Source organism: Odontesthes bonariensis, chromosome 2 (assembly GCF_027942865.1).
Source record: "Odontesthes bonariensis isolate fOdoBon6 chromosome 2, fOdoBon6.hap1, whole genome shotgun sequence".
NCBI classification, from domain to species: Eukaryota; Metazoa; Chordata; class Actinopteri; order Atheriniformes; family Atherinopsidae; genus Odontesthes; species Odontesthes bonariensis.
The window spans coordinates 5,983,126-5,994,809 of NC_134507.1; the positions used below are offsets into that span (position 1 = coordinate 5,983,126).

General features: G+C 43.4%; 1 protein-coding gene across 4 annotated transcripts; it reads left to right on the forward strand.

Moving 5' to 3' along the window:
• The first annotated feature begins 309 nt into the window (after window positions 1–309).
• Window positions 310–10,989, forward strand: pwwp2b (PWWP domain containing 2B). 4 transcript variants are annotated; one of them, XM_075474652.1, is made up of 3 exons: window positions 310–782; window positions 3,015–4,743; window positions 7,722–10,989. In XM_075474652.1, the coding sequence occupies exons 1-2, from the start codon at window positions 523–525 to the stop codon at window positions 4,741–4,743; spliced, it is 1,989 nt and encodes a 662-aa protein (XP_075330767.1). In that variant the 5' UTR covers window positions 310–522; the 3' UTR covers window positions 7,722–10,989. The 4 variants fall into 4 exon arrangements, with proteins under 4 accessions (XP_075330767.1, XP_075330768.1, XP_075330769.1 ...); XM_075474653.1 differs by having other exon boundaries at window positions 7,725–10,989; XM_075474654.1 differs by having other exon boundaries at window positions 7,864–10,989.
• The last annotated feature ends 695 nt before the right edge of the window (window positions 10,990–11,684 follow it).

Consider the following 11,684-nt stretch of genomic DNA (forward strand, 5'->3'; position numbering starts at 1 on the left):
CTTATTTCTGAATATATGTGTGTTCTGGAAACATGGCTGAAAACTCAATAAAGATAATGTTGGGAAAAAAATTATTTGCATCAGAGCACATTTCAACCGTGTTGCCAAATGTGACAGTTCAAAACCTTTTTTTTTTCTTGCTAAACAGCAGAATCAGTGAAAGCATAAAGAATTGTTAGCTGCACCTTTTATAATGAACATGTAGATGCAATTCCCTTTATTCCTCATCAGATTCCATTACTCTATATTTCGCAACTTATATGAAAATGCCTTCACGTTTGATCAGACTTTGATCAGATATGCAATGATAGAAGGCTATTATAAGTCTTTGTTGGATAAACTGAGGCATTCCGGAGATAAACTCCGCGGTAATGAATGCCATCAAATGCGCAGAGTGAGACAGAGAAAGGGTAGGCCTTGTCTTGTCTTGAGAGATTTTTTTGCTCCTGTAGCACAGCGAGCGTGATGTCAGCGGTGGCAGTACTGTTGTAATTGACTTGGTGGGGGTGATGGCGTCATTTTATGCCCTGGTGTAGCCCTCCTGCTCCATTAGCGAAGGGAGACGGATCTTGGGCCGACGCGACCGTGGCTCCCTTGGCCGGGATCGAGTACCGCCGAGCCGGACAATTCACCCCGGGAAACATGGAGGCTGCGGCCGAGGAGCTGCGGGCCGGCTCTCGGATACCTGTCACTATCGATCATATAGTTAACGATACGCTGGTGGTGACGCTTACCTACCGAGAAAGGAACTACACGGGGATATTACTCGATTCCGGCAAAAAGTGAGTGTTATTCCTGTCATTTTCTTTTATATTCCTGTTTGAAATGATTTTTGTGCCAAACTGTGCTAACGGCTAATCTACCTTTGATGCTAAGTCAAAGTTAGCTCGTTAGCTATATGCTAGCTAGCAAGCTGGGCCTTCAAAAAAAAAAAAAAGGGACTCAGGTTATTGTAGCTGACAAGGTAGCTGTCGGCTAGCCTGCTAGGCTAATGAAAAACTCTTAACATTTTACCCCATAACGAGACAGTGAAATGTGTTTATATCACTTTGGTGAATAACTTTGCCATGATTAGTAGCCCAGTCTCCAGAGATTGTAAATGACTTGTGCTGCACAGCAGCTTCTGTTACTGGGTTCATCTATAGCTTATTGTTAGCCTCATCAAATATAGAGCAGCTAAGACGTATTCAGTAAAAAAAAAAGTAGGCTTTGACTGAAGGGTATCAGTGTATCAGTCACATTTACATGCATTTACATGCAAGTGAGTGCGTACTAGTTTTTCTTCAGCTGTGTTTTTAAATCCTCAATTTGATGGCTCTGATTTGAGATATATGGCCCTGTTTGAGCCTATCATTTCAAATCTGTAGAAACAATGGGGAAAACGACCAAACTGGGATTTGATGAATCACAACTATGATCCTCTTACATAAACAAAGCTTTCATAAGTTGTTAGCATTGTAGGCTCTTTTTTTATTTTATTTTAAAGACCCCTTCTTTGACAACAACCATAACCCTGTTGTTCAAATGAGAGAAACATCCAAGTGTAATTTGGCACGTATCAGTATCTTTACTTCTCTGGCCCTCTTGCTGTTTTGTCACATGTATACACCTTGTGTCGCTCTTAGTGTTGTGCATCTTAACAGCCACTGGCTTTACACTATTTATAGACAAGCAGAATCAAAATCTGACCAGCTTTGCCCCTTCTTTATGCAAGAGTCCAAGGTGCCCTGAGAATAACTCGCCCAAAAGGGAAAAGACGGGCCTCGAGGTTACTCACAATAGATCTATATTTCAGGCCTCCGTCAGAGGCAAAATTTGTCATCTTCTTCCTTTTCAACTCAGGGAAACTAATTTCCTGTCATTGTTTTCTATTTAAAAAAAAAAAACCAAAACACCTTTAAAAAAATATATATAAATGTCATACTGTGGTTCCTTCATAACAAGCTTATCTCCACCATCTAGTTACACTGCACTCATAATGAAATGGCAGCAAAGCGGTGAATCATGGCTGGTCATATTGTGTGCCCTTGTACTTTGCCTAACCAGCACTGTGTGTTCCTTGTCACAGGCTGCACTGTTTGTGCCGTGTCAGTCACAGTGAATGATAATATTTGGCAGCTTCAGGGGTGCGTATATTTCTATATATATATATATAAAGGTGAGAGGAACAAACCTCACCAAGAGACTTTATTCAGAGATCCCTGCCAGCTGCCTCTCTTGGGGAGGAAAATGGGCTCCCCAAATGTGCACTAATTAATAATCTTGCCACAAGTGAGCCCCAAGTAGACATGGAGGCAAAAACAAACTGAAATCTCCTGGCTACATCTGTGAATCCCGAGTGATTCATGGGATTGTTTTTGTTCAGTCAGATGTTGGGGAGGGAGGGGAGGGGGGGTCCTGGGCATCCTGTAGACTCTTTGTCTGCTGTCTCCTGACTAAAGCTGCACAGCCATGTTACTTTTTTCCTGCCAGCCACCTCTGAAAGACTTCTTGACATTTGGGCCTTCATTAGGCATGTTGGTTGCTCTCGGGGCGCGTACAATCGCCCAGAGACAGTCAGTGATACTATTGCTCTACTTTTGTAGCCTCGGGCAGATCGACAGATAACTGCACGGATCGCACAGCAGACCCCAACCCCCACACGCTAACAACTTTCAGCACACAGGTGACAGGGAGAGTGGTGTCAGTCGTCTCGTGTTAGTAGAACAAAAATGGTAAAAGAGGGTTTTTTTCTGTTTCAGAAAGCCTACGCTGGGTGTAGTCATTGTAGGATTAACTGTGGACAGCTTTTGGAGCTCTTTTGGCCAAACAATAAGGCTTTTTTTTTGTCTTTTTGTTGTTGTTCTGTCTCACTAACCTCAAGTTGGCTTACAGAGTGACATGTAAAGCATGGCATTACAGTGTCATAGCTTTAGCAAGATGCTGTTGGCCTACATGAGCACCAACGTAGCACTGAGAAATGACAACGCCCACGATTATCGATGAATTAATTGTGTCTTTATCTCTCTCCTTAGGACTGGGCTGTTCTGCCTTCCTGATTTCACAGCGAAACTCGGGAACTGCCCCATATCTAAACCACCTTGTGAAATCCCGGAAATTTTGAGCGAGGATCCCGTTTCCAAATCCCCCAGCCAGGCTTCGCACAGACCAAAGGATGAAAATACGCTCCCTGAAAGCGACATACCCACGACACCTCTGCCCTGCCCCGTCCCCACACCAGTTCCAGCTGGACAGACTCTTTATCCTCCTTATTTTGAAGGAGCCCCGTTCCCTCAGCCTTTATGGGTGCGCAACACCTACAGCCAATGGGTACCTCAGCCCCCTCCGCGACCAATCAAGCGAAAGAAGAGGCGGACGCGAGAGCCTGGCCGTATGACCATGAGTACCATCCGTCTGCGGCCACGGCAGGTTCTTTGTGAAAAGTGCAAGAACACGTTAAACAGTGACGAGGACAGCAAAGATGGCATGAGCAACACCAAGACTTCTAGAAAAGAGAACACCCTCCAGAGCGACGACGAGGGCGATTTTAAGGACACTGCGTCTAAGCTGTCGAGGAAAGAGGACCTCGTCGCGGCCAAGGACACCAAAAGACGAGAAAATGGCGCCAGCTTGGACAGTAAGCGCCTCAGAAAGGACAAAAGGGGTGAAGCTGATGGGGAAAAGTACCCCGCAGGTGACGTTATCCCCCACAGTCCTGTCATAAAGATTTCATACAGCACTCCACAGGGAAAGGGGGAGGTTATAAAGATCCCCTCGCGGGTTCACGGTTCAGTCAAGCCGTTCTGCCCCAAACAGCTGGTGCAGAACGGCGTGGGAGAAAATGACAAGGCGTCTGCCGACACCACCAAGGAACAGCGGCACATTCTGGATGCCACAAGGTCCGGCCTCACCGTGTCCATTCCCAAACTGAAATTGACCAGGCCTTTCGCAAATGTGGGTCAAGACTCGCCGCCTCCAAAGATCCGCTTGAGACCTCCTCAGAGGGACGGCGAGGAGACGATGGTCGAGTACGAGGCGGAACTCGTGGGAGACGCGAGGAGACGAAGCCCAAGGGGGCCCGGGCCATGTCTCCCCCACTCCGAAGACTCTGGCGAAGGGAAGAACTCTCTGGAGTTGTGGTCGGGGAGTTCTGGAGAAGAGGCCGAGCGCAGCCACAGCGACCTCACCCTTTTGATCAATTTCCGTAAGCGGAAAGCGGATTCTTCCAGCCTGTCGGTCTGCAGCAGCGACAGCCTGGACGAGTCCAAGTCCTTCAGCTCTGACGGCACCTCGCCCGAGCTGTGCGACCTGGCACCGGGCGAAGACCTCTCCGTCACCTCGTCCTCCGTAACCCCTCCGGACGACTGCAAGACGGTGCCGCCGCTCACCGTGCGCCTCCACACCCGCAGCATGACGAAATGCGTGACGGAGGAGGGTCACGCCGTGGCGGTGGGGGACATTGTTTGGGGGAAGATCCACGGCTTCCCCTGGTGGCCCGCGCGCGTGCTCAGCATCAGCGGCACTCGCAAGCAGGAGACGGCCACGTGCGAGGCTCAGTGGCCCCAGGCCAAGGTGGCGTGGTTCGGTTCGCCCACCACCTCGCAGCTGTCCGTCGCCAAACTTTCGCCCTTCAGAGAGCTCTTCAGGTCCCGTTTCAACCGCAAGAAGAAAGGGATGTACCGGAGAGCCATCTTGGAGGCAGCCAAGGCCGTGGGTCACATGGGTCCAGAGATTGCATCGCTGCTCACCCACTGCGACACGTAGGTGAGTTTTTTTTGTTTTTTTTTACTGTGTCTCGCCTCTACACTTGTGCATCCAGAGCTAACACCACCAATACCTGCCACATTCATGTGAAAGAAACGCCTTCAGTGAACCTGAAAGTAAAACAGGAAGTTGTTGTCAGATGGCTCCAGTATGGATGTTTTTCTGTGCCATCAGTTTGAATATGAATTTCTAATATTGAATTTTTACAGCATCAAAATCAGACTTTGAATTTGAAAAACCAACAGTGTAAAAAAAAAAAATCAATTTCTAAAAACAAAATTCAGTGGGAAAAGAACCAGACTCAACATCAGGATAAACAGGGAGAAGCAATCGATCCCCGTCTCAATTCATCTCAATCAGGGTGCTCGCTCTTTTTCCACATTAAAATTCCAGACTTTTTTTAAAACTGATACTTTTTTTCCCCAAGACCTTAACTTTATGTACTTGTAACTTGTGTGCCTACTGCCTACTTCATTGGTTGAGATTGTACCAACTGTGTTTATTAGAAATGTTCATTTTTATAGGCTAGTATTCAACGAACAAATGCATTATTCACAGTAAAATATGCTTTTACTGATGAAAACGTTTCAAAACATGAAAATCACAAGTACATGAATTTCACATCAAACAAGTGTCACAAAAACTATCTATAAAAAAAATGAAGGGATGGATGAATTCAGTCTCTTCACTCACATCTCATCCCATTAGGCTGATACAGTACGTGATCAGTTAGTAAAATTATAGTTTTATAGCCTACCTTCCTATTTCTCATTTCACAATGCCTTTGAGCATACTGTAAAATCCTACCATACATTTATTTTCCATACTTTATTAAGACTTTCACACAAAATTCAAGACTTTTCAAGGTCTGGAAAACAGTGCTTCAAAATTCCATACTTATTAAGACTTTCAAGACTTGCGCAAGCACCCTCTCAATTCATTTTTTTCCACTGAATTTTTAGATGTTGAATTTTTTTTCCACTGATTTTTGTTTTTAGAAATTGATTTTTTTTTTTTGTTGGTTTTTCAAATTCAAAGTCTGATTTTGATGCTGTAAAAATTAATTATTAGAAATTCGTATTCAAACTCTGATGGCACAGAAAAACTTCCATACTCCAGTCACGTACTCCGTTTAAGGATTCGGTGCCTCGACTAGTTGTTCCATGATTAACCGCGAGTGACCAGTCTGACTCAGTGAAAACTAACGTGGGTGAGAAATGAGTCGGGAACAGAGTACAGGTGGCAGGTTAGTCATGTGGAAAAACACATCCGTACGCATGACTCAAGCTCAAGAGTATTAGTCAGTTAAGCACTTCTAAAGCTGACCTACGGAAAAAAATCACTTGTCAACTGCTATTATGATGACTTAGGGTAGTGCATCGGTCAAAATCCGCCAGTGCAGTCATTTCAGACGTCAACATTATGGCGGGCGCAAGAGGAAACTTTTTTTTTTTTTCGTCACTTGAAAGGCAGCTCTGTCGTGAACAGAAAGAAAGAGGCGGCATTATACTGACTTATAGTTAATGTTGTTAATTCTTTCAAACAAGACGTAAAGTCCGACAGCAGCATTTGCTCTGACAGAACCTGTTGCCGTCGGTTTCCTCTGGAAAGCTGAAAAACCTTCAGCAACCAGGTGAGCTTCAGGCTGCTTGCAAGTGTTCGTCGTCGGCCCCAACTCGGAGACTGAGCCTGCCCGACTTTTCATGAATGCAACTTGTTTTAAATGTGGGGACATGTTGGACAAACCGTGGCCAGATTCCCCTGAAGAGTGTCGCCAGAGCAGCACCACGAGGGAAGAGGGGCAGCAGCGTCTTTAGTGCCAATGGAGAAAAAACCCGATGAAATAGTGTATGAACCCTGTTTATATCTATCTCCGCTATATACGTATGTTGATATATAAGTACAAATTGGTCTTCATGATGATTTCACGGCCTAATTTCCTATAGGTCTATTCATTTTCATCTCTGACTCAAGGCCTACACCAGGCAAGTGAATAATATAAATAAAAAAGTGAATATAATTAATGTAGTATAATGTAGTATAACATAGTATAACGGCAGCGTATAGCCTATAGTATACGTAAATATATATTATATATGTATAATATAGGCTATGTATATAATATGCGCGTGCGATTGGTCATTGGTCTTTTGGTCATGGAAATTCAGTAAAAGGTTTTAGAAAAGTCATGGAAAAAAGTTGGTGAAAAAGTGTATGAACCCTGAGATGATGATTAAATAAGAAGGGCTTATTTAACTCGTGTTAAACTACCGTATATGGAAGAAGAGATGGTAGCGGGGCAAAAGGATTTTAACTGCTGACCCTGGTTGATAGTAGATGGAATGTAATTACTGACTCTTGTGAAAATCTATCCATACGTCCATTTTCTATACCTGCTTCATCCTTCTGGGTCACTGGGAATATAGGAAATAATCCTAGAAAATAAGATGCTTATATGTCATATATCAGCATTCGTGAATGGAAATGCGGGCCTCCAACACCCAGAAGTCTTTGCATTTCAGGGGGGGGGGGGGGGGGCACCGAACCGGCGGCAGGTCACACGGACCGAAACGTTAAATATTGTCAAATGTTAAGGGGGCAGACGGGTCGTTTCCAGCCCTTCTGTGTACTCTGTCCCGGGCTCGGCAGCCAGGAGGAGGTTAGTCAGAATAAACAGCGAGGGGTGAAGACGAGCCTATATTTGGTGCTTTTTCCACGCCTCATAAAAGGAAGTGTTTCTTTCTCGCCCAGTCAGTTCAACAGAGCTTTCAACCGCTTGGAAAGGAGCTGACATTCACTTTGACGGTGCCCCCTAATCTTTAGATGACGGGCAAGATAATGTCGAGAGCCACATCCGCTGCACTTGTGTGACCTGCCTTGTTTGCTCATTGTCTTTACTTTGTGCCGACTTCTTCCCCCTCTTTTTTTGTTTTTTTTCTCTCTCTCTCTTTCTCTCTTTTTCTCTCTCTCTTGTGTAGAAGCTGAGGACTGAGGAGAGATCTCGGAGGTTTTTCTGAATTCTCAGACTCTTGTCATCAAGGCCCAGGAGGGAGTACGTGCGGTTACCACGGCTACTATTTATGTGCCGTCTTTTTTTTTTTTTTTTTTTTTTTTTTTCAGGCTGGTGGAAAAATGGCCGCCAAGATGGAGTGACTGGATAAGGGAGCAGAAAAAAGAGGAGAAAAAAAAATGCCAGGCATCTCATGGGTCTGCTATGAACTAAACTTTTTTTTTTCTTTCTTTCTTTGTTTTTTTTTCTCTCCGAGGTTTAATCATGTTTCACTAGAGCTGAATAGCAACACTACAAGGACCCGAATGTATTTATTCTCTGTAAACGGTTTGTTAAGATCCAGTAAGTCGACCTTTTCTACTAAAGTGTCAAAAAAACCTCCTGATGTGCTGCTGTCGTGATCGTGGTCCTCGCCGAGATCCGACTCTTCCGGTCAGGGAGCCGGTTTCATCTTCGGATGACCTTCATCCTCCTCCTCCTCCTCCTCTCCCTGAAAAAAACAAAAAAAAAAAACACGAGACCTTTCACCACAGCCGAAAGTCTTACCCTGAATCTTATGAAATGTGAACGGCTCCATCCAGAGACAGTAGTGACTGCTCCAGCCTGTTTAGTGACCACAGTGTTTTCCATCCTTGTAGCCCTCGTGCGACATTAGTTGGATTTTTTTTTTGTTTTGTTTTGTTTTGCGGGTGTATTTATACGGAAGTCTATCCCTCTCCAGAATCATTTTGCGTCTCTCTCTCTTCCTTTTCATTCGCAACTCCAGGAGTCTGCCCCTCTCCTCCTGCCCAAAACTCTTCATCTATCCTGAGAACCATTTTTACATTGAATTATTTAAAGCGACACATTTAAGAAAAAGCACTTTATCTGTACCTTGGTGGCCTGCTGTAAGCTCACTGTCTGAAACACTATTGCGAGATACAGTCCTGATGGGCAGCAGGAGAGTTGAGAAGTCTATGTGGTTGACTATCCGTGGCTTTGGAAAAAGAACCTTTTCTTTTCTTTTATTTAATTTTTTTGTTTTTATTATAAAGTAAGAATCGTGGGGACACCAGACACAGATGGTTGTGTACACTGTATTCTTGCATTTGGTCCGTTTCTCTCTCAGAAAACACTACAGAAATCCTCGTGTGACATTTCCACTGGAGAAAATTCGGGTGAAGAAATGTGTCCAAGCCCCTTTATGCATTATCTGTTATAGCTTTACGACTTACGTTGGGAGGTAAAAAAAAAAAGAAAAGAATAAATCATGCTGTAAGAATACTGTGAATTCAGCTGCTGATTGTGCTGAAGAAAAGCCGGAGCATTCGGTTGCATTGACGAGCGCCGCCGACCTTTTAGTGACTTTTGTGTCGAAAGCAGTACTGTTGGATTAAGGGGGGCGTGGGTCAGTGAAGGCGAGAGGCCACGGCGGTCTTTATTAGAAACTGAATCCTAAGATTGCACACACTTGCGACGCTTGCCAACCAGCTCGTCTGCTTTCTGCCGGTTTGGAAATGAGGAAAAATAAGGCTCCCTGTCAGCGACAGAATTTTTCTTTTTGAATTCTTTTTCTTTTTAAAAAAGAGGAGCCGGTGCGAAGCTCTCTTTCCCTTTTTTTTTGATAATCTTTGGGCCGACTGTTAAGCGCAGCTAGTTCCCAGACAGCCTCACACGAACTGCGAAGCGGTGCGAGAGTCTTCATGTATGCCTGAGAGGGGGGGGAAACGGTCGTCAGAATTTTTTCCAAGTATGAGCAACGTGGTTGTCTACTGTTGCCCGTGTCGGTCAATGTTATTGGCTACTTTTTTTTTTTTTTTTTTGGTTTCTTTTTTTACATGTACTGTACATAAAATAAAATATACAAGCAATATTTGTGCACTTGTGGATCCGTCACTTTGTCACCCATTAACAGAAGGGCTCGTGTTTCTGTGCTACAGGTCGTTGGTGCAGTTAGTGGGTTTTTTTTTTTCCCTCAATGGTAACATTTATGGTTTAGCCTTTCAGGGGTTTTCCCAATGTCACCTAAACCCTAATATTCATCATGAAGACTCCCACTCGGCTTATTAAGAGCTTTCTTTTTTGGTCAGAGAGGGTAAAATAACCCCCACAGCGTCACAGAAATGTCTTCGGGACTGTCCAGATTTCTTCATATATTGCCAGGAAAACATCGTATGGGTGCAAATATAACTGTAAATCCAGTATATAAAAACAGAGTTGATACTTTTCTAACGTGCTTGATAGTCAGTAGTCTTCAGGAATAGTTCTTCAGGCGTCTTGAAGGAAATTGCAAAGCTCTTCTTTGGATGTTGGCTGCCTCTGTCTCGATGATCGCACACTGACTCAGTGATGATTAAGTCTGGGGAGGATTCATCCCTCCATAAAGAGTCGCCACTTATTTTCAGTCCAATTCTTGTGTCATTTGACATACCTCTGCCTTTTCTTCCCGTTTTCCCCTCCTTAAGGATGGCTTCTTGACAGCCATCTTTCCACGGAGACTATTTGTGATGGGCCAGATGCATCTCTCAGGTCCTTTGTCAGGTTTTCTCAAAGCTTTTAAGGGCATTGCTTTTAGATGTTTGTTTTATTTTAGGCCTGACACTTCCTTTTGTCCCCCACTCATCCAGTTTACTCTTTTTTTCTTCTTTTTTTTTAAGGACACATGCTGACATATGCCAAGTTTTCTGTTAACAGGCCTTTGGGAATGACCTAGTTGATGCAAAAATACTATTTTAATGTCTGTCAAACTGTTGGGCATTTTTCATATATGCAACTAAAGAAATGGGAACAAACATGTACTTGTTACACGCTGCTTGTAAGTGTCGAAATATATACAATTTGAAATTGGTTCTTTGTTGTACGTCATGTGTGGACACAACACTGGTACATCCCTTGAGTTCAGGTGCCTTTTTTTATTCTGGAATGAGTCACTGGTCGGTGTTTAGTGGCGTAACTAACAAACAAACAAAAAAACGCATTCCGCTGAAAATTATCGGGTACGAGGACTGGATTGAAATTGAGTGAATAAGCAGCCAATGTCCAAAGAAAAACTTCCGAAAGCCTGAAGAACTATTGTTCAGGATCGCAGTTTAAGACAACAAAAAAAGTCTGGCTCCTCGGAGCCCAAATGTACAGAAATGGAGTGTCTCAGAAGCTCCCTATCTTTACAAAAATGTAAAGTGTCGGATTGGTTCATCCCACACCAATTTTACATGCTGTGCCAGTTTAATGGATGTGTGTGTGTTTAACTTGTTAACTGAGAAAACAAGTTCAATAAATTTACATGAAACTGTTCTTTTTTGCAAGGACAGATTTGCTCTCTACTTACTTTTACTCAGTCTGCGGTAATCGTGCTTAGTTACAAAGGAGCTATTTATAGCCATCCCTGTTCCAACAGTAAGCACAAAGTCAGTGTCTAAGATCGACATAGATCATGTGCACTGATAGGATTAAGTATAATCTTCATGGTTCGTTATTGTGAAAGAAAGAAACTCAGTTTTTCTAAACACGTTCTGCAAAAAAATTGTTTGTTTCTGCCACATTCTTCAAATTAGGCCAAAAATTCTCAATACAATCAATGCTGGGAAGCCTGCTTCAGTATCTTGTTACTCAGAAAAGCAATGATTCATCTCATGAAGTCAAAAGACTTCAGAATTCAAAATGTTCTAAATCAGTCTGAATAATATAGAAATGTTATTTTGAATTAAACTCAAGTGAGTTGATTCTCCTATATGATGTTTTAGAGCAGTTAGCCTGGATATAACTCAACACTGTGGACATGCTAGGAGTCACAGCGCCTCCTCCTACACCGCTAATTGTTTTTATTTGTTTCTTTAGGAGAAGACCATGGAAATTGGCCAACTGCTGGCCTCTTTTACTGTAAATGCAGAGAAACTATACATTTTCCCAAAGTTCAGCATGTTTAGGTGTTTCAATAAAACTTTTTACACTG

Excerpts from the sequence above, each read along its gene's own strand:
- pwwp2b (XM_075474651.1), top strand. The coding sequence starts at position 523 with ATGCCCTGGTGTAGCCCTCCTGCTCCATTAGCGAAGGGAGACGGATCT. Across the intron at positions 783-3,014 it reads TTACTCGATTCCGGCAAAAA|GACTGGGCTGTTCTGCCTTC; the intron begins GTGAGTGTTATT and ends CTCTCTCCTTAG.